A 27,617-nucleotide genomic window follows, 5' to 3' on the forward strand; every position below is an offset into this window, starting at 1 on the left:
AAGGGATTTCTTCGTGGAGTACACTTGCAAACTTTCAAATGCTTTGCTTTTAAGTTACGCCTTTATTTTTCTGTGAAGGAGATGTGCACGTATTTGAACTTCGCAGAACTACGACGTCTTGTGATTCTGTGCTTTTTACTCGAAACTGAAGAAAAGATTTCGGGGAGAATTAACGATGTTTTTCACTGATGACATGAGCAGATCATGGTCGCTGGGGGGTGTGAGGAGATACACAAAGTCTTAAGGGAAGAAGACTGCTTTTTATCTCGACTAAAGCTTCACCTCAGAAACATGAGGTATTGCCTCCTGTGGAACTTCGCCAAAGTGATTCTGTTCTGGACATTAGCTGATGCTCAGGTAAGACACTTGGTCTATACAGGTGTGTCATGGCCATTTTTTTTTCTTTAACCGTTAAAAATGTTAAACACTGAAACAGCTTAATAGTGCATACTGCATATACTTGTTTAAGACGTGTTTTGTGTTATTTTATGCGAATTCATTTTGAAGTTTTTATGGTGGGACTCGATTTGACTGAACAATTGTAGACCTGTCAATGTTTGATTTCAACCTCAGCATTTTACCATACACTTTATCTAAACACTTTAAGCACATTATGTATATGTATGTATGTAATCATGTATGGGTATCAGTCTATTCATTTTGATTCCAGATCTGTCATTATTATTATAGCCTATGCTTTTTTTTTTCTTTCTTTTTTTATGTTTTACATTTCATTCAAAATCCAAGTTTAAATGGGAATGGTCCTTCTGCTATATTTTGTTGAAACTACATGGTACAACTCAATAAGGTGCAAATGAGGCTTTAATCTGTGTCTGTTGCATAAAGCGCTTTAAGTGTAATTTCCCCTTAAGATCGCCCTTAAATTTCCCTTACAATTAAGGGCGTTGCATAAAATATGTGACCCTGGACCGCAAAACCAGTCTTAAGTAGCTGGGGTTTATTTGTAGTAATACATTGCATGGGTCAAAATTATCGATTTTTCTTTTATGCCAAAAATCATTAGCATATTAAGTAAAGATCATGTTCCTTAAAGATATTTCGTAAATTTCTTACTATAAATATATCAAAACCTAATTTGTGATTAATAATATGCATTGCTAAGAAATTCATTTGGACAACTTTAAAGGTGATTTTCTCAGTATTTTGATTTTTTTTGCACCCTCAGATTAGAGATTTTCAAATAGTTGTATCTCGGCCAAATATTGTCCTATCCTAACAAACCATACATCAATATTTATTCAGCTTTCAGATGATGTATAAATCTCAATTTCGAAAAATTTACACTTAAGACTGGTTTTGGGTTTCTTTAGGTGAAGCGTCATAAACCCTTACAATTTCTCTTAAGTATCCCTTAAAGCCCATTAAGTGTTGCATAAAGCCCCTTAACTGTCATTTTCCTAAGTATAACATAAGGTATGAAAAATGTCACCTTAAGTGTTACACAGCGAGCATATTCAATCCTAAAGTCTTCTACAAGACATAATCGGCTGCTTTATAACAGATTTTAAGTTAGGCATTTATTCACATTAATCAAATTACATACAGCTAATAGCTCAAATGCGAGTGCGTCATACGAGAACACATTTATATTCTATAATATTTTATTCCTGTAATTTCCTACATATTACCTGGGTAATGACTTGAAAAACACACATAAAAAAATATATTTTCGCAAACGTGTGTTTATTGTGTTTACATTTCTGCTTTTTATTCAGCTTAGCTGCAACGATCGCTGCTGTATTCCATCATAAGATACTTCTATAGGCCAATTCACACCGCACAGACAAACGCCAACAAACTCCAACAAACAAGTTGGATTTAGAATCTGATGAAAAATAACTGTCATGTTCACACTGCACCAACAGACACCGACCAACTCTCACTGACTGGGGAGAAAATGGATGATATCCATAAGCTTGTTCAGTCGGGTGAAAACAAACACCAACCAACGCCAAAAGGGGTAACACACTGATCCAACAAACTCCAACAGACTAGTTTGTTGGCGTTTGTCTGTGCGGTGTGAATTGGCCTTAAGAGTCCGGATTGGACTTTGAGCGCGACAGCGCCCTCCGGGTTCGAGTATGAATGAAACATACACTGCATAGGAGTGTTTAGCGCTTCATAATGTTCACATCGCCACGTTTTGGATACGAATAAAATGACTATCTTGTCTCTTTGCATTTAAATATAGATTTATTCACATTAGTCCCTGCAAATGTTATGTTTCTGTGAAAACTTACACCGCTATCTGCATTAACAAATAACGTGTCCATGGGAACAGTAGATTTTTTTAACGGCAAAACCTGGGTCACTGTCGTGAAATACTTACCGGTTTCTCTTAACTAAGGGAATGTTTCAAGGGATTATATGCAACACCCTTAACTCATTCCCTTAGGTAAGGGGAAATAACGCCTTAAGTGCCATACTTAAGGGAAAAAAGGCACTGATCCTTAAACTCTCTTTTGCTGAATAATGCCAGTTGATTCGGTATAGATATTCCCACATGAAGCATGTTTTTCATGCAGACAAAACATTTAAAAAATGCAGTCAGATATTGACTGAATCATGAACTAAACATTTAGTGAAATGTTTAACAATTGATCATATGAACTAGACATTGACTATGATTCAGATATAAGTGCACAGCCAACTCCATGTTTTTAGCATGAAAGCTGTAATCCTCATCCCTAATATCAGCCTCTGAGAAATGGAATGGAACAGTGGAGGTTTTGATAAAAGCTTGCTGTGTTTTACAGCCATTATCGTCTCTCCTAAACTAATAATCCTGATTATACTTTATAGAGAGTCGCTACTGCCTGCACTATAAAAAATGTGTTGTCAGGTGACCTAAAATCTGCCTCATGTGAATTTTGTTCTATAATATTAGTTAATATGACTGAATCGACCTGTCCGTATTGAGTGGAAATAGACCCTTAAGGTAACTGCACATTTAAACAATAATAAAAAAATTGGAATCTATATAATATGCATGCATTTTTTTTTTTACCTTGCCATTATATGTTGTTGAAGCATTGTTCACTTGTTCTGTCATTCTAGACCAGTACATGCAGTCACTTAAGTGAGCACATATAGACCTGTGTGTAGTGTTTAGGATATGCAGTATGAGGTTTACGACAGTGACGTTTGACGTTATGACGCACGGGGGTACGCCTGCCGTATTACACTGTGTAAGAACAACAGAGCACTAGCATTAAGCCCGCGAGGGACGACGGCTGTCTGTGTAATAACTGTCAAGATATCACAGTAAAGTATACTGAATGCACACGTCTGTTTTCTTGTCAAATACTCAAACGAGAACATCACATTGGCGACGAGGATAAAAAAAAAAAAAAGATGTCACTGGGAAACACCGTCGCTCTGCAAGCCTTCGATACCGAAACGGATCCGAGCTCAGTAGGACCACGCTGGACAAAATGGATGCAAAGGTTTGAAAACTATATTACAGCAGTGAACATTACCGGAGATGCAAGGCAGAAGGCATTATTACTACACTTGGCTGGAGAGCGCGTGCATGACATCTACGACACGTTAGCAGCAGAGGAAGATAAGTTTGCTGATGTTAAGCAGAAGTTAAGCACGTATTTTACGCCTAAAAAGAACGTCCAGTATCAAGTATATATATTCCGAAAGGCAGTACAGCAGCCGGACGAGAACCTAGACACATACTGTACCAGACTACGTATGCTAGCAAAGAATTGTGAATTTGTCGACGTAAGCCATGAAATAAAAGCACAGCTGATCCAAAGCTGCAGTTCAACCAGGCTACGTAGAAGAGCGCTCAGAGAACCCGAAAACAGCCTGGATGACCTTCTCGAATACGGGAGAACTTTAGAACTGTCCGAGCAACAAGCAACCGGCATGGAGCAGAGTGTAGCTGCATCAGTGAATGCAGTGCTGCAGGATAGGCGAACAGCTGCCAGCCGACGCGCCGGGAGAGCAAAGCCCAACGTCCAGTGCAGGAATTGCGGTGGAAATTATCCACATGACGGAAACTGCCCAGCAAAAGGAAAAGACTGTAAAGCATGCGGGAAACTAAATCACTTCGCCAAGCAGTGCAGGACAAAACAAAAAACACCTGGAAGAGACTTTGAAATGAAACACAGGGACAACAGTAAGCAACACAAAACGCACAAGAAAGTGTATAACATCACCAGCACAACACAGAGTACCACACATGACTCGTCCAGTAGTGATGAAGCTTATGTATTTGCTGCCAGTGACAACAAGAATATCACTCAACCACGCACACACATTTGGCTTAATGGTGTAAAAATTGCAGCAATGATTGATTCCGGAGCTGCAGTGAACATTATTAGTGAATCAGTCCTCCGTACCCTGAGACCATGCCCACAGCTCAGCCCAGCTGATATAAAGATATTCCCATATGGCAACACTGAACCACTGCCCATAACCGGTGCATTCACATGTAGCACAGAGACAGATAATAAGAAAACCACAGCCGAGTTTTACGTAATGAAGGGTGATAGCTGCTCTCTGCTGGGCTACAACACAGCTAAAGAGCTAGGCCTCATCAAGATCATCAACACTGTGTCTGCTACAACCGGTCAAACAGTAGCTGACGAGTTGGTACAAAAACACCCAGAGCTGTTCGAGGGCATTGGCATGCTGAAAGACTTTCAGGTAAAGCTTCACATCAACACTGACATTCACCCAACCTGTCAGCCACATAGGCGAGTGCCTTTTCACATCCGACAGAAGGTCGAAGAGGAGCTGAAACGGCTTGAGGATGACGACGTCATCGAGACAGTCACAGGCCCTACGCCATGGGTCTCCCCCATCGTGACACCACCCAAGCCAAAGGATCCCGACAAGGTTAGAGTCTGTGTCGACATGAGACAGGCCAACACCGCCATACAACGCGAACGCCACATCACTCCCACCATGGATGACGTAATTCACGAGTTGAATGGAGCTACAGTCTTCTCCAAGCTTGACCTGACTGCTGGTTACCATCAGCTAGAACTCCACCCCGACAGCAGGTACATCACGACCTTTACCACACATCTCGGGTTGAGACGATACAAGCGCCTGAATTTTGGGATATCTTCAGCAGCAGAGGTGTTACAGAATGCGATCTGCCAGACGCTGCAGGGCATCACAGGAGTAAAGAATCTGAGTGATGACATCATTGTGTATGGTAAAACACAGAAAGACCATGACGACAGCCTCAGAGCTGTGTTCCAGAGACTGAAAGACAGAGGGCTCACACTCAACAAAAAGAAATGCGAGTTTAACAAAAGTAAACTTGAATTCTTCGGATTCATTTTTTCAGCTGGTGGAATCTCAGCAGACCCAAAAAAAATTGCTGCCATTCAGCAGGTGAGTGATCCACAAGACCAGACTGAAGTCAGGAGTCTGCTAGGAATGGCGAACTACAGTGCTCGTTTTATCAAAGACTTTGCTTCCATCTCTGCACCACTCCGTGAGCTGACCAGAAAAGACACACCATGGCACTGGACCCCTGAGCATGCCAGAGCACTACAGACGATCAAAGACAGCCTGACCAGCAACATGGTAATGTCATACTTTGATCCAGCCAAAGACACAGAGCTTGTGGTAGATGCTAGTCCAGTTGGTCTAGGCGCTGTTCTCTACCAAAAGGATGGAAAGGGAGAGAGGCATACCATTGCATACGCCAGCCGTGCTCTCAGCGACGTAGAAAGACGTTACTCACAAACGGAGAAGGAGGCACTGGCCATTGTGTGGAGCTGTGAACACTTTCACTTGTACCTGTATGGCAACCCGTTTATCCTTGTCACTGACCACAAAGCTCTAGAGGTCATATGGAACAACCCTCGTTCAAAACCACCTGCAAGGATCGAGAGATGGGGACTGAGACTACAGCCCTACAACTTCAGGGTAGAATACAGAAAAGGTGCAGACAACCCTGCTGATTACATCTCCCGTCACCCCATCCCGATACAGACGAGCGAAAGCACAAGAGCAGTGAAAGTGGCAGAGGAGTATGTCAACTTTGTAGCGGAGCATGCCACACCAAAAGCCATGACTCTCCAGGAGATAAAAGATGAAACACTAAAAGACCCAATCCTGCAAAAGTTTAGTGCCCACATCAGAGACAACACATGGCACAAAATTACAGGCGACACATAACATGCTGGAACACTGAAAAAGTACAGACAGATTAGTGGGGAGCTCACGGTGTCCCACACCGACGACATCATCCTGCGAGGTACGAGAATTGTCATCCCTGCATCCCTCGAGCACAGAGTGTTACAGCTAGCCCATGAAGGACACCAGGGCATTGTAAAGACTAAGACACTGCTCAGGTCAAAGGTCTGGTTTCCTAATATAGACCAGAAAGCAGAACTGACGGTCAAGAACTGTTTAGCATGTCAAGCCAACACGCCTATAACACAGTCCGAGCCACTGAGAATGTCTGAGTTGCCAGAAGCCCCCTGGTCTAACATCAGTGCAGATTTCTACGGGCCACTTCCAACTGGAGAATATCTACTAGTTGTCATAGACGAATATTCTCGCTACCCAGTTGTTGAAATTGTAAGATCTGTCTCAGCCAACACAGTCATCCCAATCATCGACAAAGTGTTCTCGATGTTTGGAATTCCCAGAGTTCTAAAAAAAGACAACGGGCCCCCTTTTAACAGTGACCAGTTTTCTAAGTTTGCAGGCCATCTAGGCTTCCATCATCGGAAAATAACACCTCTCTGGCCTCAAGCAAATGCAACAGCAGAACGTTTCATGCGCACGCTTGGAAAAGCAATCCGTGTGGCAGAGACACAGATTACCCCGTGGAAACAGAGACTCAACACGTTTCTCCGTGAGTATCGCGCCACACCACACAGCACCACAGAAGCGTCACCTGCTGAATTGTTGTTTAAGCGCAAAATGCACACCAAGATCCCGTTAATCACCACCACCTGCGAATATAACAATGATCACATCATCAGGGAGCGGGACACTAATGCAAAAGCAAAGATGAAATCCAACTCAGACGCGCGCCGTCGTGCTAAGCCAATCACATTCACCCCTGGTGACAAGGTACTCTACCAACAACCCAAGCATAACAAACTCACTACCCCATACAACACCAAACCATACGCTGTGGCAGAGGTTAATGGCTCCATGGTCACAGCAACCAGAGATGGACATTCCATAACAAGGAATTCGTCTTTCTTCAAAAAAAATAATCTCCAAGACAAAAGATGAGCCCACAGCTCTGGATGAGGAGAATGAGAGAATTGTTGATAATGAAGACACTGTTGCTGTGAAACCAAGGTATCCCTTTCGAGGTAACCGCCAGCGTCCATCATACCTCAAAGACTACGAGCTTGAGTGAAGAATACTTACACCCAATCCACCAATAGATTAGTCTAAAGATTTCTGAATGACTGTTCTTTCTCTTTTCAAAACCATTTGCACAATGCATAAGTGTACTTCAGTGACTATGAAGTACTGTTGCACTTTGATACTGTTCATTCTAAGCACACTTGATAAGTTACCTGAATGTGTTTGTTCCAGCAAAGTTCTGAATTTTATGTTTACATTTGTACTGCCGAGCTACATATGAAAAGTTATGTTGTTGTTACAGACGACAAGTAAATAAGTCACATATGTCCAAAGTAGTGGATCTAGTGGTTAAAAAAAAAAAAAAAAAGAGTGATGTAGTGTTTAGGATATGCAGTATGAGGTTTACGACAGTGACGTTTGACGTTATGACGCACGGGGGTACGCCTGCCGTATTACACTGTGTAAGAACAACAGAGCACTAGCATTAAGCCCGCGAGGGACGACGGCTGTCTGTGTAATAACTGTCAAGATATCACAGTAAAGTATACTGAATGCACACGTCTGTTTTCTTGTCAAATACTCAAACGAGAACATCACACTGTGCAGTGGGTGAAATGACACATAAAAACACACTTCAGTGGCATGTGCATTTGTTCATGTATTAATGAACTAAATAAATTTTGTTTTGTTTTGCAGAATGATTTCTGTTTACTGCACCCTTTTTAATCAGCCGGAATATATGCTACTGTATGTTCTTTGCAACACCAAAAAATTATTCTTGTTCATCTCACAACTGTGCAGTTATCAGCACAGCACAGTTAAACTAGAAATGCTTTATAAGATTTATTTTTCACGAGGGTCAGCTTGGTTATATTGCATGTCTTGTGCCTGTTAATTATTACCTTTAACAACTGAAACTTATTCCCACTACATTACCAGCAAGTTACAGTAATAAATTAGCAAGTCATTAATGCATGCATAAATGTGTTCGTCCTGTGAGAATCATCTAAAAAAATGTTCTACATGTTGCATACCTACAGTAAATTAAAAAGCTACATCTGAATGTGTTACTTATTGATTAGTGATTCACAATCTTTTGTCTCAAAGGCCCTCCATCCATCCACCCACCCCCAGTGTTGATTTTGCAGTAAACAGCTGGTTTGTGCTTTGTAATTATATCTTTTCTATCCAGATCATGTCTTTTCATGGTGTTTATTATCATCAAAATTTGCCCAGCCCTATTTTCCCCCCATGAAGAAGATACAGTATGATGATAGAACAGCTATTCTAACAAAATATATACCTGCTATTTAAAATCAACACTAGTTAAAAGAAAATGTATAGTGACCACTTACTGTCTTTATAAAGCTAAACTTTTCACAGTAATGCAACATACAAGATATTCCCTAATTTTATATTCTCAGCAAAGATTACACATTTTCAGGTAATTCTGCTGTTTACATTGTGAATCTGCTTGTTTACATTGCATTTTTTTTTTTTTTTTTGTATTTTAACTTTGATTAGAGTTTGATTTAAATGATTTTTAACACGTTAAAATAATAATTTAAATAAGTTATCCTGTGGCCCTCCTGAAAGTGTGGATCCCTGGTTGAGAACCACTGATTCTAAGTGGGTGTATTCAAGCCATTTTTTATTTACTATTTATTTATCATAGAAATGCCTCATAAATCACTGACTGAATCATCCTGAGTTCAACAGGTTTCACTAAACCCATCTTAAGGGTCAATTCGGTAGAAGTGTTACACTTTTTACAGTAACCATACTTTTCTCTCAGTTCCTGCTTTGATATAAATATCAGCTGTAGTGAAAATGTATGATACATTGCTTTTGAGATGAACATTCAGTTGAAATGGCACTAAGATAAAAAAAAAACAAGTAATGTCATAGCAACAAGATGTAGGAAGCTTATTTCTCAAATTTTCATTTGAATGATAGCTGTATGGTGTATTTTTGTCACATGTATGTGCAATACAGACAGGGTTCCTGTGCCAAATTGGAGGACATAATTGTAACCGATCAATCTCAGAATAGTTTCCATTCTAAGCTTTAATCACTTATTGATTGTTTAGATACGTTTTGAATCACTTTAGGTATTTGAAATGCACAAGCAGGTTTGCCCATCTGATTGGAACACTGTCAGCAGTCTCACAGTGTTGCTTGATGAACGTCAAGGAAGCTGCATGGCTATTATTCAATTGTATACTGCTGGATAGCCACCAGACAGTCCACCTGAAAAGTTTATGATAGATGTATAGTAATTCCCCACACAATGAGTCCCAATGAGCCCAGCAGTTTTATGCTAATTTGACTCATATTATCAGTGCAGCAGTGGATGATATAAAGGAAGTGAAGGACGAGATACTTTAGAAATGGCTTTCTATTATGTGTGATAATATGGATTTTTTTCAATTATTCTTATTAAATAGTTTGACGTCTGAAATCTTATGGGCTTTCCTGAAGAAAAGGCCTACATATTGCTTGTGCCATGTTGTTGATGTCTCTAGCTACTCTGTTATGTTTGGCATTGTTTGTGTTTACTACTTGGGGTAAAAAGGGCATACAATTGTAATGTGTGTAAATACAGTTCAGGTTTTCTCAGTTTCTATGAAACAAAGCTGCATCAATTCCCTACTAATTTTTCCAATTTTCTAAGTCTACTGTATGCAGAGAGCTGCTTCATAAAAGTTGAATATGTAGGTCTCTAATAGGGATATTTTTTTAATTTTCATGTTGCGATTATTTGTTATTGCTTTCATCATGGTATATTATTACGATATTGAAATTTAGTTGCAAAAAAGTGTTGTCATAATTCAATATAACAGGTTTAATAAATTATAACAAAAATAACTGAACATTTAAATAGCCTACAATAAAGCAATACACAAAACATGCATAAACTAAAAAAACAATTATATAGATTAAAGTGCAAAAGAATTATAAAGACCAATAGGTATCACTTTACAATAAGATTTAATTAGTAAAACTTCACAATGAGCAATTTGCTACAGAAGTTATTAATCTTTGTTAGAAAATACAACTCTTAGTTCATGTTAGCTCATTAAATAACAAAGTTGCAACTTTATTTTTGTATTAAATATTGGAATTACCTAAGATGAATGTTTAGAAGATTTTTTCATTGGCAGTTTATGTTAACTATATACAGAGGTGGGTAGTAACGAGTTACATTTACTTCGTTACATTTACTTGAGTAAATTTTTTGAGTAACTAATGCTTTTAGAGTATATTTAAAATTGGGTACTTTTACTCAAGTACATTTTTAGTGAAAAAACTTTTACTTAGTTACTGTGGGCGACGCTCCTCTCGTTACTTTATCTTAATGCAATACGTAATAATAAAGTTAAAAATTCTTCAGTTTATTCCAAACGCGCCGTCTACCTTTCTCTGGTCAACGAGCGATGTCCGTTCGCGAATGATTCATTCTTTTGAGTCAATTCTGTTCGAAGGCTCGATCAAACCTGTTGGCAAACCAGTGAATCGGTTCACGAATCAATTTGAGTGATTCGTTCAGTTCCCTGCCGCACACTGAAGCGGTTCTCACTCAGATAACAGAAAGTTTAAGAACATCAAGAGCGTTGAAGACGTGGCTTTGGATCTACAGTCAGTTGAAAGCAAATCTGCAAAGGCTATGGTTTGCTAGCTATGAAGATCTTCATTAGATGAACACCACGTGTGCTGTCGGTTCCACAGGTATAGATTCGTTTACAGTACACGAACCACTATGACATTACCAGTTAGTTATAAATGTACCTTATACATTAAATACAATCCAGAATTTATTCATTAAATAAGCTGTCACAGAGTATGAAATGAACACCCGCCAAACCCGCGTTAGTTCCAGGAGGAATGCCTTTGCTTAGACACAATTAATGTTGATATTTTCACAATATTTACGCTTGCAGAAATAAAAGCTACATTTGTTTACATTTTGCGGAACAGACGGAAGAAGATCCATCATATGCATTTATTTCGTTATGTTCAGATGTTCTGTAGCGGTCTTGTGAGGAGATTTCTCTCTTCTCCATGTCAGAGGTTATATACAAAATACATAATTAATAATTAATTAATATACTTTAAAATATAATTTAATTCAGTGATGCAAATCTGAATCAGCTGTTACTTCAGTTTTCAGAGTCATATGATCCTTCAGCAATCATTCTAATATATTGATTTATTATCAGTGTTGTTGAAAAAAACAGCATATGCTAGTTTGGTATGTTTTGAAGCTGGGATGCTGGTTTATGCTGGTCATGTGCTGGTCTTAAGCTGGTCAGACCATTTTAGGACCAGCTTAAACCAGCCCAAACCAGCATCCCATGCTTCAAAACATACCTATACCAGCATATGCTGGTTTTTTCAACAGGGTTTTGCTGCTTTTTTGGAACCTGTGACATTTTGTTCACAATTCTTTTATGAATAGAAAGCTGAAAAGAACAGCATTGATAATAAATCAAGATATTGGAATGATTTCTGAAGGATTATGTCACACTAAAGACTGGCTTAAAGGCTGATAAAAATTCATTTGCATCACTGAAATAAATTACATTAAAAAAAAAAACATATTTTGAATGGCAGTTGTGTGTGTGTGTGTATATAAATTTTATCTAAATATCTATACATCTAAATAAAAATAGACTATATTCAGTATATGATCCAAAGTAGCGAGTAATTTTTATCCGATACTTTTTTACTCTTACTCAAGTAACTATTCAGACTATTACTTTTACTTTTACTTGAGTAAATATTTCTACAAGTACTTTTACTTTTACTTGAGTACAGTTTTTGGGTACTCTACCCACCTCTGACTATATACAGTATATATAGTGACAAAAAATTTTGGATTGTGAGATTTGATGTGACCTACTTTGGGCTAATGACTTTAAACCTAAGTGATCATGCTGCACTTCCATCTCTCACAGCCAGGCTTTCATGCATGTCAAATAAAATATGGCATCTTAAATATGGCAAGGTCCATTCCACTTTTATTAAATGTAAAAAATACAAAAGGTAAGAGATTCTTGAGAGAGTCTGATTCCACTGCAGTGTTCTGTGCGCTTATTTATAGGCCACCTAATTTTGACAGTGCTTTTATACGAGAGTTTTGTGAATTTGTAACTCTCATTATGCCATCATATGATCACCTGTTATTATTGGGAGATTTCAATGTACATGTGTGCTGCCCAGGTCGACTCTTGGTCAGTGAATTTTGTAACATGTTGGAATCTTTTGATTTTACGCAACATATAAATGGAGCAACTCATATTCATGGTCACACTCTGGACCTTATTCTGTCAAATGGTGTTACTGTTGAAAATGTAAACGTAGAAGACGTCTCCTTCTCTGATCATAGTCCAATTGTTTTTAATGCCCATGTCGAGAACTCTGTAGTGGTGAAGTATCTGGGCCATCGCTCTCATTGCATAAATTCTTCTACTCCTTCTCAGTTTAGTGAAATTTATCGTACTAATGCTGTTGATGAATCCATTTTGAATGCTGCTGAGTCTTCCACTGGGCCTGATGAATTGACATCTTTTTTCTATGCATCTTGCTCTAATATTTTAGATGTTATTGCACCTTTGAAATTGAAATTACCCAGGCAGAAATCGTATTATTGGCTGGACGATCATGCTCGCTCTCTTAGGCAGGCTTGTCGTCGGGCTGAGAGGAAATGGAAACATGATTCTTTAACTGTGTCTTTTGAGTGTTTTAAAGAGTGTTTGATTAACTTTCAGAATGCTGCGAAATCAGCTAGGTTAAAGTATTTTTCTGATTTGATTGCTACACACTCTCATAGACCTAGGATTTTGTTTTCCACAATAAATTCATTAATTAATCCAGGTTGTCAGTTTCATGTGGAACCCTCAACTGAGCTCTGTGAAAACTTTTTGAAGTTTTTTTCTGAAAAAGTGTTAGCTATTCACTCCTCTTTTACCTAGCAGTTACCAGATCTGTCGCTGTTTTCGCTGGCTAGTCCGGCTTCCTTTTCTTGTTTTCAAAGTGTTTCTTTGGGGGAACTTGGTGTTTTGGTCAATAAGATGAGGACAACTGCTTCTTCACTTGATGTAATTCCTTCTGAGATTATTAAGGCCTCTTTTTCTGAAATCGGTAATTCCATTCAGTTATTGATTAACTCATCTCTAACTGCTGGGGTAGTCCCGAAATGTTTTAAGCATGCTGTAGTTCAACCTTTGCTTAAGAAACAGGGCTTGGAGGAAGGTTGCCTTGACAATTATCGGCCTGTCTCTAAGCTTTCATTTTTATCAAAACTTTTAGAAAAAGTTGTATATTCACAATTGATTTCCTTTTTGAATGAAGCTAAATTAACAGAACCTCTTCAATCTGGTTTCTCTGCACAGCATAGTACTGATTCAGCTGTGCTTAAAGTGTTCAATGACATCTTACTTGCAGTTGATAGTGGTAAAAATACAGTACTGCTGCTTCTCGATCTTACAGCTGCCTTCGATACAGTTGATCATAATATTCTCCTTTGCCGGTTAGAGCGTTTGTTTGGTATTGGGGGTATTGCTTTGCAGTGGTTTAATTCGTATATTAGAGACAGGTCTTTTTCTGTTGAGTTAGGTAAGTTCTCTTCATCTGTTGCTCCTATTGTCTGTGGGGTCCCTCAAGGATCCATTTTGGGGCCACATCTTTTTAATTTATATATGCGACCATTGGGAGATGTTATTAGGAGACATAATGTTTCATTTCATTTATATGCTGATGATACCCAGTTGTACATACCACTGAAAGCTGGCGATACTATTGAACCTTTATTGGCCTGTCTTGGGGACATTAAGAAATGGTTGTCTAATAATTTTCTTCGACTTAATGAAGACAAAACAGAAGTAATCATCTTTGGCCCCCCTAAGTTAAGAAGTGGTTTAATACAGGAGCTTGGCAAGCATTTATCCTCAGTCTCTTCCCAGGTCAGGAATCTTGGTGTCATTCTGGACTCTGAGCTTTGCTTAACTAAGCAAATTAATACAGTTGTCAAGAACAGTTTTTATCAGTTAAGGATTATTTCAAGATTGAAATCATTTCTGTCTTTTAATGACCTGGAGAAAGTCATTCATGCTTTTATTACCTCCCATCTCGATTATTGTAATTCATTATATTTGGGTCTTCCTCAGTCATCTATCGCACGTTTACAGATGGTACAGAATGCTGCTGCAAGGCTGTTGACTAGAACTAAGAAAACTGATCACGTTACACCAATTTTAGCCTCTCTTCACTGGCTTCCTGTTCATTTTAGAATTCAGTTTAAAATTTTATTGTTTGTTTTTAAAGCACTTAATGGTCAAGCCCCATCTTATCTCACAGATCATCTTACTCTACATTCATCCTCCAGATCTCTAAGATCTTCTGTCAGGGCTCTTTTAGTTGTCCCGCGTTCACGTTTAAAAACAAAGGGTGATAGAGCTTTTTCGATTGCTGCCCCTCGTCTTTGGAATCAACTGCCACTGGACATTCGCCTTGCACCTTCTATTACAACTTTTAAAACGAAGTTGAAAACATATCTTTATTCCCAGGCATTTTAATTTGATTTATCTATGTTGTATTGTTTTACTGTATCATCTGTTTTATTTTATGTTTATCTTTGACTTTGTTCAGCACTTTGGTCAGCTCTGCTGAGATAAATGTGCTATATAAATAAACTTTACTTACTTACTTAGATTAATGGATGCATTTCCATTCAGCTTTAATTCATGTTATATTTCATAAAAAAAAAATATTTTTTGATCCAGCAGCTTTCATTATCCTCCTGCACAATGCTAAATTTACAATGCTCACAACTGTATCTTTGCTTTGCATGGCTGAAAAAAGGACTTTAATTGATGCAGAAATGAGGGCTCCAATACCCTTCTGATACACTTTTACATTAATTGAAAACCTTTCTTTCATCATTACAAAGAGTGAATCTTTTAATTTCTTTCATCTCCTCAGGGTATTTAGAAGTTCAACTCTTCTCACTGCCTTGCAGACTCATTTAAGCAACCCGAAATGAGACGGAGAGAGAAAGTCACCACTAACCCTTTGATAACCACACCAACACACACTAAGTTTTACATAATGCACTCTTCTTTTGATAACTGAAGGGAATGAGACGATTTTGTTATGGACCGTTTTTGAAAAATGTGTCATTATTTTCTCACCCTTGGATCAGTCCAAAGTGTATGACTTTCTTTTTTCAAAGAAACAAAATTTTTAAATTTTTAAATTAATTTTTTTTTTTTAGCAGTGAATTTCAGATCTGTTGTTTTCCATAGAATGAAATGACAAAAAGCGCAATATGATCATTTTGAGTGAGAAAGAGACTTTAAATCTGGTTTGTGAATCAACGGAGTTTCCTAATTGATCTCAAATATGCCTTGATAGGCCGAGATTGGAAAATAAAATGACGTTTGCAAATAACATCCTCAGATGAAGCAATCTGATGGCTTTTGAAGATTCAGTACACAATGAAGGAATAAAAACTAGCCTTTTGTTTTGGACAGGCAGGTGAAGATGAGATTACAGCTGAAGAACAGGTGCAGATGCTGCTGGATGCAAAGCTGCAGTGTCTACAGAAGGTCTCCACAGACGACCCTGCAGGTAGATACCGTTTCCACTCTACGTTTCTTTCATACAGTTTTTAATTAAGTGTCCTTTTCAATTCTCTGCTTCAGCTACTGTTGTTGTGCACCAAAGTTCATCTAGAAATAGTAACATATTCACCAGAAGTATGACCATCAGCATCTCTGCCAAAACATGTTTTGCATAAAGCTTGAATGAGTCAGCTCAGTCACATGAGGTTTGTAGTCGTAAATGAAGGCACACAGCTAATGAGACTCCTTCAAGACTTTTCTTAGGGGCAACTCTTGGTTAGGCACTGCACAGTTTGTTAATTCATTTAGCTTCATTATAAACTTGTCACAAGTCATAAGACAGAACAGGGAAAAAAGCTCTGTTGGAGAAGACTCATTATAAAATGTCCTTCCTGGCCGTTTTATCAGTAGTGACCTGGCGACTCAAAAATATTAATTTGGCTTACTCCCATCTCCCTTTAATCTTAACGTCATGGGTTATAGGGTTATGTGTAATTCAAGGAGATAAAAATAATTATGTTCTGTACAAGGAAATTATGTGCAGAGGACGTGGGTGCAATAACTGCTATCTACAGTACAAAACACATTTAGTTTTCAATCAAGTCTGGATTGATTAGAGCTAATTTGCACTAGGAGAAATGTTTAGTATAATTATGACAAATTGTATAATGTGCAAGTGTGCAAGGTTTCTAAGCTTACTTCTTTCAACATAAGTTAATGTAAATTCAAATTTACCCTACTTTATTAATACATATCAGCATATCGTATGAGGTCAGCGGGTGACATCACCTAGGGTACGAGATAACAAAAGAACAATCTGATATTTTTATGTTTTAGTGGATGTGCTAAACATCATTTTTCAATTAAACATTAAACTAGGATTTTTTTATTAATTAATTTAATAAAATGAAGACCTTTAAGATCCTTTGTGTAGTTTATAATAATGTTTTAACCTGCTTTTAAATTATATTAGCTTAATGTGCTGTCACATTTACCGTTGTCATTTCTATAGGAATCCATGCCATCTTGTGTGAGGGCAAACGATTTCAGATTTCGCTACGGGCTGGTCATGTGAGTTTAACACATTGGCCAACAGAAACCTGCTTGGTTTGAAAGTGACTTTTCTGTGAGCGGTGTTTCATACATTGCTACACTATTGACAAAAGACAATGGACCTTTTTTGCCCATAAAATGTATCTGAAATCTCAATAATGTGATCACACTTATAAACTGTAATGACCCAAAAAGTTTGTAAACGCACAAATTTGAAATAACAGAAGGTTGTAGTTACATTGTATGTTCCTTCGACCAGGAGGTTGTGTTATTACTGAACCTGGCATGCTGACATGTCAAGATGTTCTCAAGCTGCGTTTCAGGAGTTTTCATGATTTTGCATCATTTTTCCTGATGGATGAACTCAAGTCCCATCTTACATTGTCTTCTTGTTTCATGTTTCACTTGGAAATGTTACATGAATGGATAACAAACGCTTCATTGCTTATGTTGTCTGATGCTGGCAGAAATCTGCGGATGCTGGACTGACTCTGTTGAAACCTCTGCTGATTTATTCAATGTCTTCAACTATCTGATATTAATTGCATCATTTTTCTTCAGCATCTTTTTATTTCAACAGAAATCATTACAGTCATTGTTATAGTTATAAATTTTTGATTGTTTTAGCACAAAATGATAAGTGCATTGATCCGGTTCAGTAATCATAATATAATTAAACAATCACACTTGTTGCTTCTGCATGATGTGACAGTATGGGCCACCTAGCGGGTGCTCGTGTTAGGCCATGCCAGTTGGATATAATCTAATATCCATGCCCGACATCCCCCATAGGTGTAACTTCAGATGATACTACGAATAATATTTTTTTTAATTTAGCAGCTTTTATCCAAATGGAAAGCATGATTCATTTGGAGATGGAAAGGATGTATGACGGTTTCAGACTGGGCTTTTACTATAGCTCATTTCATGTTTATCTTGCTATAGAATCTACTCTAAAGAGCAGGAAGGAATGAAAATGTGCTAGGTGTCACGTTATATTGCAAGATTCTATGATTTTACCTGTCATATCTGAACTTGCCCTTTGGTGAATTGACATCTCTGCTTTGTAACTGTTCTGCTCTCAGTTGGTGTGTGTGTCCCAGAGTGGGATGGTCTGATATGTTGGCCACAAAGCTTCCCTGGAACGCTGACCAAGACCCCCTGCCCCAGATACATCTATGACTTCAACCATGCAGGTTTGAAACATTTCTCATCATCCTTAGTTTTTTCTGCCAGTTGTTAACATGCATGATTATTAGCTGTAATATTTCTTAATTTGAGCTTTAAATGTAGGAACAACTGACAACACTCATACACAAATAAGAAGTCTATAATATGGGTTAGGTGTTTGAACTGGTTTTGAGGATGTAGGTAATAATAATAATAAGAAAATCCATTCAATAGACTTTTGTACTTAAGCCCTAAGCGAATGTGAATTATTATGGATATTTTTCTTCCATGTTTTCTCGTTACCACAATGTAATTTTCTTGTGATCCCAACAAATCAAAAGTTGCTTTTATTTTACAATTATTGTTTAATTCTGAAACAAAATGCACCAGAGTCTGCTGTTGCTACAGTTCCCGCACATCTGATCGATAGATAAACTGTGCTCTTATTTGTTGTTTATGTTGTGGATATTTCAGCTAAAAGAATGATTCACTTAATAATAATGTAAAAAAAAATACATATAGTCTAAAAAATTATTGATTTTTTTCAGAGACAGTCTAACAACAGAGCATTCAACAATGCAAGTGCAGGCAGAATGCCTTCACTTTATTTACAAAGCAAAACAAACTACATAATTTGCTTGTGATTTTTATTAGTCATATACGATAGGCCATTTGATCATTACATGTAGGACAGCTTTTGATCAAAACAGACTCTTGATTTGATGACATCATTACTGCTTTATTTATTCAGAAGTACTTAATGATATTTGTGTATTTTGGTTACTTTATAGTGCTGCTGTCAGATGGGTCAGACATCATAAAATAAGTCTTGCATCACGAGAAAACCAGAAAGAACAATAACACTAATATATGGCCTCTTAGGGCTTCCGTGCCTTAGGCAGGGTAGCACAATATTTTATTTTTGACGGGAAAGTAAGCAAGGCTGTGAGGGATATAAGTACAGTGCACGTAATGGATTGTACTATTGTTTAACAGCATCGCAAATGTTCAGCTGATGAAACGTCTTTCCAAAAAAAGAAAACCTCAGTATACAAAAACTCCATAAAACAGTTTTGAAAGTTGTGAATATTACATGATCTAGGACTTTATACAATGCAAAGACTGTAAATCTATCCCTCAAAGCCTTATTTTCATTTCACTTTTATTTTACAGTAATATATCATGATGGAGCTATTTTTGCTTTAAATATTTTTGCTCAGGTCTTCCAGCCAATTCCATCAAACCTCTACAATTAATCCAAAATACAGCTGCAAGATTAATCTTTAATGAGCCGAAAAGAACGCACGTCATACCTCTGTTCATCAATTTGCACTGGCTACCAATAGCTGCTCGCATAAAATTCAAGGCATTAATGTTTGCCTACAAATCCACCTCCGGCTCTGCACCCCTTTACCTAAATTCAGTACTTCAGACCTATGTGCCTTCTAGAAGCTTGCATTCAGCTGTTACGTGTCCGTTTCTGTTCAGTTCTTGTTTTCCCTCATTTGGTATTTCCGGTTCTTATCTCAGTCATTAGTTAATCATCGTTTAGTCTTTCCACCTGTGTGTAATCAATTATCTAGTTAGCTCCTTTTTGCTAGTTCCTTTTATAAGCCTTCAGTTTAGCCATTGTCTTTGCCTCATCTTAAAGTTACGTTCACAGTGTGTTTATGTGGGTTATCTTATATCTGTATGATTGATTTCCTTTATGTTATTAAACTCGATTGACTTTTGGATCGCCATTGTCTTCCTGCCTTCCCGGGATACCCCACCGTGACATCTGCAAGTGAACGACACATTATTGTGCCATCCCAAAGACACACAAAATCACTTTCACTGACTTATTCATTAACTGTTCCCATCTGGTGGAATGACCTGCCCAACTCAATCCGAGCAGCTGAATCCTTAGCCATCTTCAAGAAACGTCTAAAAACACATCTCTTCCATCTTTATTTGACCCTCTAACTGTAGCACACTCTATTCTAATTCTATTTTATCTATCTGTATTCTTTTATTTAAAATAAACAAACAAACAAACACACACACTTGATCCTCTTTCAATTGCATATTTATTCTCTAATTGCTAGCTTTTCTTGAAAAACTAACACTAGCTTTCTTTTTTCTATATTCTGTCTAGTCATTTTCTTTAAAAAAATAAAACCAAAAACAAACAAAAAAACCTTGCTGAACCTTGCTACGTGTACTGCGTTAGGCTAACCGAGACTTGTCATAGCACTTGCACGTTGTTGCTCTTTTGTTGGTTTTGATTGCTTTTTTTGTCCTCATTTGTAAGTCGCTTTGCATAAAAGCGTCTGCTAAATAACTTAATGTAAAGGTAATGTAAATGTAAATAAGGTCTTAAAGATATCAACATTTTTGATACCATTGAAATTTCATAATTCTTGTCACCAGCGTCAATATCACAAAAAAAAGTAATACTAGCCTAAATTAAAAAACAAAACAAAAAAAACTCAAGCTTACTGAAGACAAGTCAGTGGTTAAATAAGAAACTAATTAGAAGCAATAAGACAAAAAAATACAGTAGAACAAATAGGCCTAAATAGGAAAATGCTACATATGTTGTATAAAGTAATCAAATGTATAAAAACACTGCATATTCCTCACTGTGTAAATTAAACATATATTTCTTCTTATTAAGGCGAGACACGGCAGGCAAAAACATCGTTTTTTTTTTATTGGTCAATTTTGAGATTTTTGGATATTTGTCTTCAATAACATGTCTTCTTTTAGACTTGTGGTGAAAAAAAGTCCGAAATACACATTTAGGTCTTTATTTTACTGCACTTTGTCTGTTTGCGTCTGTAGATTTCTCATAAATTCAACAAAAGTTGGCGTTCTAAATCAACATGCTGCTCCGCGATCTCTGCCTGTACCAAGTCATCACGTATACTGCTGGAAAGCTCTCTCTCTTCTGTACAATGCTGTCGGATCCAAATATGGTCATTTCCTTTTTATCAGCAACCAATCGTGAAAGTAAAAGAGGGGATTTAACTCTAAATGCGCAATCTCATTGGCTGAAGACAATTTCTGACAACGTGATTCGTTCAGAATCATCACATGGTATGCTTTGACGCTTCCTTGTTTGGTTAAGCTTTCCGCGGGATCTTTTGAGTGAATGAATGAAAATGACTTCGCGTCAATCATCGAAAAGAGTACAGCAGTTGTCACTTGCAAGGGGGAAAAGGAAAATTAGTGATGGATTACCCAGTGAAATGCCCGCCTCGGGAAGCGCATCTGAACGCTGTCGATGGGAGGTTTAGAATTTCTAATGTCAGAAATAGCCCAATACGTGTGGCTGTTACCACCTTGTAACATATTATAACATTACTGTAACAATATTTGTTTTGTATGGATGAAATATTTATTTATTTATAAGATTTATAAGAATAGAATAAAGTGCCATCTCATTCATTATGTTGTGTTGCGGTGGTCAGTTTTACTTTTACAGTACAGATTTCTGTGTGCTGTATCTATAAAAACAAAACAAATGAACAGTTATTGATACAATACACATTTCATTTTAGTGGCATAAATTGAGAGAGGTCTTGAGTCACTTCACAGGACCAGGGAGCAGGTCAGGCAGGCCTATGCAGATATTGATGCAGATGTGGCAGAGTTGCTGAGAGAGGATGCAGATGCGGTGATAAATATCAGTGTCTTTTGATGGCACTTGGCAGAAAAGAGGGTTCACATCACACTATGGCATTGGGATCATCACACTTTTAATGAGGGGGCCTCTGCCATGCTTGCCATTATGGATAAGCTTTGGCTGGAAAGCACTGTCGTTACCGTCACCACCATCAGGGAAACCGACATGCTGAGGATCACAAAAGCCGAATCCATCCAGTCTGAGAGTGTAAAACGTTGCAGAAAGACTCTGAGCACAGCTAAAAAGCTGAAAAGGCATCAGCAAGAGAGGGGTGAGGGGCCTACATATGGTGCAGGCATGGAGAGCTAGGCTTTCAACCCTCATGGGTGAACTTTGTGTTCCGATGGACATAGATGACTAGAGTTGCAGTTCTGATGATAAGTTTGTGTCTGTATTTGTGCTTCTCTGTGGTTAGTTGAAGGTCTTATTTGGCAATGTTGTTTTATTCAGTTGTCATTGTTCATGGTCTACATTGTTATAAACAATTACTTGGCCAGTTGTTTTGCTTGTTAGCAATGTTTTCATATAAAAATGTGTGGATTTTTACAATATAAATCTTTAAAGCCGTTTTCTCAAAATGACTTTTCTCTCATACTCCAAGTCCGAAATCTCCACTTCAGTAGCACCTATATACACCAAACGTTCCAGTCTTGTACCTAGTTATATTATGAAGACAATTACAGAGGGATTTGTAAATATATTATTCCTAACCTGATTTATATAACATTTTATTCCAAAAAACATGGCGAAAATACATTTTGTAAGGCTATTGACAGTATATTCTGATTTACAGGATAACAAAAGTAGATATCCATAAATCCCTCTGTAATTTTTTTCCCATCTAATATGTGAACACAATGAAAAAATAATTTTGAACCTGGCTTTATCCAATTCTGAGATTTCGTTTTTTAAAATATATGCAAATTAGCGCATATTTAATTAGATAATGCCTAATGTGCATATTTAAACATAAAATTACAGAAACTTTGTAATACATTTTTTTCTCAGCTTAATGTAGGTAATCAACTGGGAAAGTTTCATGGTGATATCTGCTAGTTAAAAATTTTACCCTATTCACCTGTAGTGTCTCGCCTTAAAGTTTGTTGTTTGATTAACATGAATGACAGACAGCAGGAATATTAGACTGCTGTCACTTTAAGAGCTGCACTGATCCAATCCAAAATACTGTCACACATGTGTTTTCTTTCTCGGCTGTTTGCTTTAATTTAAGACCTAAATGACTGTTTACGTGGATACTTGAAAAGACGGGCATTTTGATACATACAAATGTGTATTTAACCATTCAAAAATAACTAAAAAATAACTCACTTCAATACTCTGCACTCTATGAGCACCGTCCTCATGTGCACATTTTTCATTCACTGCTGATTGTGTTTCAATGGCTTAAAATCACTTGCTCTTAAACTACAATGCTTAAAAATGCATGCAAATTATAAGTTTCTGCGACCATGTAGCATAGCAATGTCACATGATCGTGTAACTGCGATAGAGACTATAGTCCAAAATCTCTACTGGTTGACAAATTATGTATTATTAGTGCATATTATTAGTGAATCTTATGTTTGAAAGCACATACTACAACACTACCCATACAACTCATAGCGTGTAGTATGTATACTACTTTATGTACATATGCACATTTTCTGAATGCATGGAATACCGACAATGCAACTTTATTGATTTTACTTTTATTTTTGGGGAAAAACATCAAAAATGTAAATTGAACTAACATTTACCGTATTGACCCAAATATAAGACAGTGTTTTTTTCTTGGAAATACATCTGAAAAAATGCGGTCGTCTTATATTCAGGGTCTAGACTTTGACATGTCAATAATACACCCACTACAATAGGTGGCGCCAAACACGCATAAAACAAGTGTGCCATGAAATATGTAATGTAATGTGTGTTGTAAAGATCGCGAGTGAAAACAAAAGCTTACAGCGGCATGAGTCGTGACTGTCATGTTAGCCTGATGGGACGAAAATTACTCTGTAAGTGATTTCAAAACAGAAGACAGTACCAGATTTGAAGACTACAATAAGATTTCACTTCTATTGTTAATAAAATTTTGGTAGGTTACTATGAGATGGATAGCCTAAATGTTATATAATTCAGATGGGCTTCCTATTATTTTTTATGGTATATCAAAAATGTATATTTTTAAATGTCATTGTTGGTACTAGTGTTGTCAAAAATATCGATATTTCGATAAATATCGATACTGAAATATCTGAACGGTACCAATATTAATTTCCCGAAGTATCGATACACCGATACTAGCCGAGCTGTCACTTTCACTTCTCTCCAAAGGCGCGTGGACAAGCACCACACGTGACCGCACTCGTCTCCTTCGCTCTGGTTAAATAGCAAAAGTGAAGTGAATAGAAAGATGACTGCTCTGGTTGTTAAAGAACACAGCAGGAGCGCTATCTGTAAGGATCTATGATCTCCGCGATGCAGAGAACGCCACGGAATCCAGTCATAAAAACGGAATTTACAGTTTAATGCGGAATGTCACAGAATTTGTCAAAGTTTGGATGAATTAATCAAAAGTAGGTCATTACACTTAAATCAAATCGTGATATGGACTAGTATCTGTAAATATTAAGCTGCAAAAGTGGATTTAAATATGAATCCTGCATGTTCTGCGCGTCTCTGTGTGAATGTGCTGCACCTGCGGTTGTGTTTACTAATGTGGCGCTCGCGGTGATTTCAACGTCTGCCGTCTCAATGAGGACATAAATACATCAACAATATCTCCAGAACTGATCTGAAAGGCACTTTACGAGCATTTTACCATTTAATTTGAGTAAAACTAGCATCATATCATACACACACAGAACTTTAAAAGTATTCACGGCAACCCGTCAAAATAAAAGTTTGGTTTAACTTAGCCTATTAAAGACCGTGTGCCAGAAATAGGCTATATTACTATTATTTAGTAGAATGTACTAGGGCTGTATACCTTGGAGAACCTGGCGATACGATACATACCTCGATACACAGGTCACGATTCGATACGTACCTCGATACAGAGCTGTCTCGATACGATTTGATACAATGTGACACGATTCGATACGATTCAATAAAAATACATGGGCCAGAGCCAATTAGTTAATGCTGAACACATTTACTCAACAAACAGAACTCTGCATTTTTCTTCAATTTATTGAAGACAAAAGTGCATTATAACAAAGTGCATTTTGCTTAAATATTTGCAACTTTAAGTGATCTGATTAATTGTACACAAATTGTATTAATCTGGAAATTACCACAAGTCAACATTTAACTTTCCAAGGGTACAGTCTGAGCTCACACAAGCACAAAATCTTCTTCTTATTATTCTTAACTTCTTATTGAATCTTCTTATAATTCTTTTTTGTGACACCATATACTGCCATAACACATTTCACTATGAAATCACTTAAATGCTACATCTTGCTTTAACATTTTCCATGAGTTTTTTGAAACTCGCGGGCGCCGCTGCGCCCCCTAATGGCTGGGCGGAGTATCGATACTAAGGGCTAGAATATCGATACTGTATCTTTTTTTATTATATCTGTATGTATCTAAGAATCGATATTTTGAGCACACCCCTAGAATGTACATAATACTACTACTGTTAATTTTTTTAAAGAAATAATCACAAAATATTTTAATTTTAATAGGAAATCCCCTTCATTTGCCAAAAATGTAAATGTTGAATTTTCATTAATTCAAATATAAATTAATTAAAATAGTTTTATGCCTTCATCTGATATCCAGTAAAATTTAAATACACAACACAGAATTTCTGAGGGGGAAAACACATTTCATAAGGCTACTGTAAGAACAAATAAAAAATAGTTTGTATGCATTCAAATAATAGACATGCTAAAACACAGAATTTGTTAACAATAAAACATAAGGTGAGAAAAAAATAAAACATTTCATACGGCCCTAAACGTGTCATTTTTGTTACACTTTTAATAAATTAAATGTTAAATTGTATAATTTTCATGATTTTAATGAATTAGACATGCTTTTAGATTAATAGCATTTAATTTGACCATTAAAAAAAAAAAGTCCAGAAAAATTCAAACGAAAAAAAAAAAACGGAATCCAGAAAAATTAAAATGGAAAAAATTGAATGTAGAAAAAAATAAAACTGAATTTGGGGAAAAATAAAACGGATTTCATAGGGCCCTATATCTGGAAATATTTTGGTTATGAAGCAAATGAGAATATCAACAAATAGAACTTTGGATTTTAATTAGTACATGTATTAGTAAACGTTAGTTTCAATTGACATTTAACTAAGATTAATAAAAGATTAAAGTAAAAAAAGTCGTAAAGTCGTGACGTATTGTCAAGTATGGTGACCCATACTCGAAATTGGTGCTCTGCGTTTAACCCATCCAAGTGCACACACACAGCAGTGAGTAGTGAACAAATGCACACACACACACACACACACACACACACACCGTGAACACACACCCGGAGCAGTGGGCAGCCATGCTGCAGCGCCCGGGGAGCAATTGGGGGTTCGGTGCCTTGCTCAAGGGCACCTCAGTCGTGGTATTGAGGGTGGAGAGAGCGCTGGACATTCCCTCCCCCCACCTACAATTCCTGCCGGCCGGGGGCTCGAACTCGCAACCTTTCGATTACGAGTCCGACTCTCTAACCATTAGGCCACGACTTCCCACATGATTAATAAATAAATGCAGTACCTCAAGACATTTTTTTGTTCATGTAAAATATACCGCATGTCCTCGACTTGTTACATTTATTTTTAAATTAAAAAAATTACCCCCTTAATATTGTGGCAGTTTTTTTCTCCGTGGTATCGAAAATGGTATCGAATATCGATATTTTTCAAGGTATCGTATCGAAGTTAGAAATTCCAGTATCGTGACAACACTAGTTGGTACATTTTACCAGTATTTACCATACTTTCAAAACAAAAATTAAAATAGGAAAAATACGCAATATGAAAATAATTTAAGAAAAAGTTTTTTTTTTACAGAGAAAAAACAAAAAAACAAGATTTGGTTTTCAAAAAGCATTTTTTCCAAAAGGTACATCTGGAAAAACGGGGTCGTCTTATATTTGGGGTCAATACGGTACTACAGTTTCAAACTTTTATTGTTGGATAATGTGTGTTGTTTCGCATACTATTTCTTACAGTTAACAGGCAGCATACTGTGCAGTATGCTAGAATTCCAAACTGGCAAAGGTCATGTTCAGCAAAGTTTTTATCAATCTTTCAGGACATGCTTACAGGAGGTGTGACTCTAATGGTTCTTGGGTGCTTGCAGAAAGCTCAAACAAGACCTGGGTCAACTACACTGAATGCATCAAATCCCCAGAACCCAACAAAAAGAGAGTAAGCTACATTACAGTCATTTGTCTTTAATGGACAGAGATCGCTCGTGATTTGATGTGCTATGTCTTTGTCCCAACAGCAGGTCTTTTTTGAAAGGCTGCACATCATGTACACAGTGGGCTATGCAGTTTCCTTCAGCTCTCTTCTAGTGGCTATCTTTATTATTGGATACTTCAGGTGAGTAACTGACTAAATTTGAACGTGTGTTTGATGTACTTCTTCTCATAAACTGCGAGAAAAAGAGTTTTCTTGATCCTTTAAATAGTTTTCTTACACCCTCAAGTCTAATATTCTATTTCTATTTCTATCATACTGTAATTTTACAAATGAGAATCAGCGCTGCTGTGTCTGTTTCTGTCTCTGTACTTCATGCTCCATT

General features: G+C 37.2%; 1 protein-coding gene across 1 annotated transcript in view; it reads left to right on the forward strand.

Moving 5' to 3' along the window:
- Window positions 1-204: 204 nt before the first annotated feature.
- LOC306876937 (parathyroid hormone 2 receptor-like) overlaps window positions 205-27,617 on the forward strand; it is a gene marked incomplete at both ends in the record, with an annotated part of 105,029 nt that continues 77,616 nt past the window's right edge. The window contains 5 exons of the mRNA XM_079428389.1: window positions 205-357; window positions 15,864-15,960; window positions 18,092-18,202; window positions 27,123-27,238; window positions 27,318-27,415. Coding sequence (XP_079284515.1) covers window positions 205-357; window positions 15,864-15,960; window positions 18,092-18,202; window positions 27,123-27,238; window positions 27,318-27,415 — 575 coding nt within the window. The remainder of the gene's footprint in view (window positions 358-15,863; window positions 15,961-18,091; window positions 18,203-27,122; window positions 27,239-27,317; window positions 27,416-27,617) is intronic.

This window comes from Barbus barbus (genome assembly GCF_936440315.1).
Source record: "Barbus barbus genome assembly, chromosome: 11".
Taxonomy (NCBI): Eukaryota; Metazoa; Chordata; class Actinopteri; order Cypriniformes; family Cyprinidae; genus Barbus; species Barbus barbus.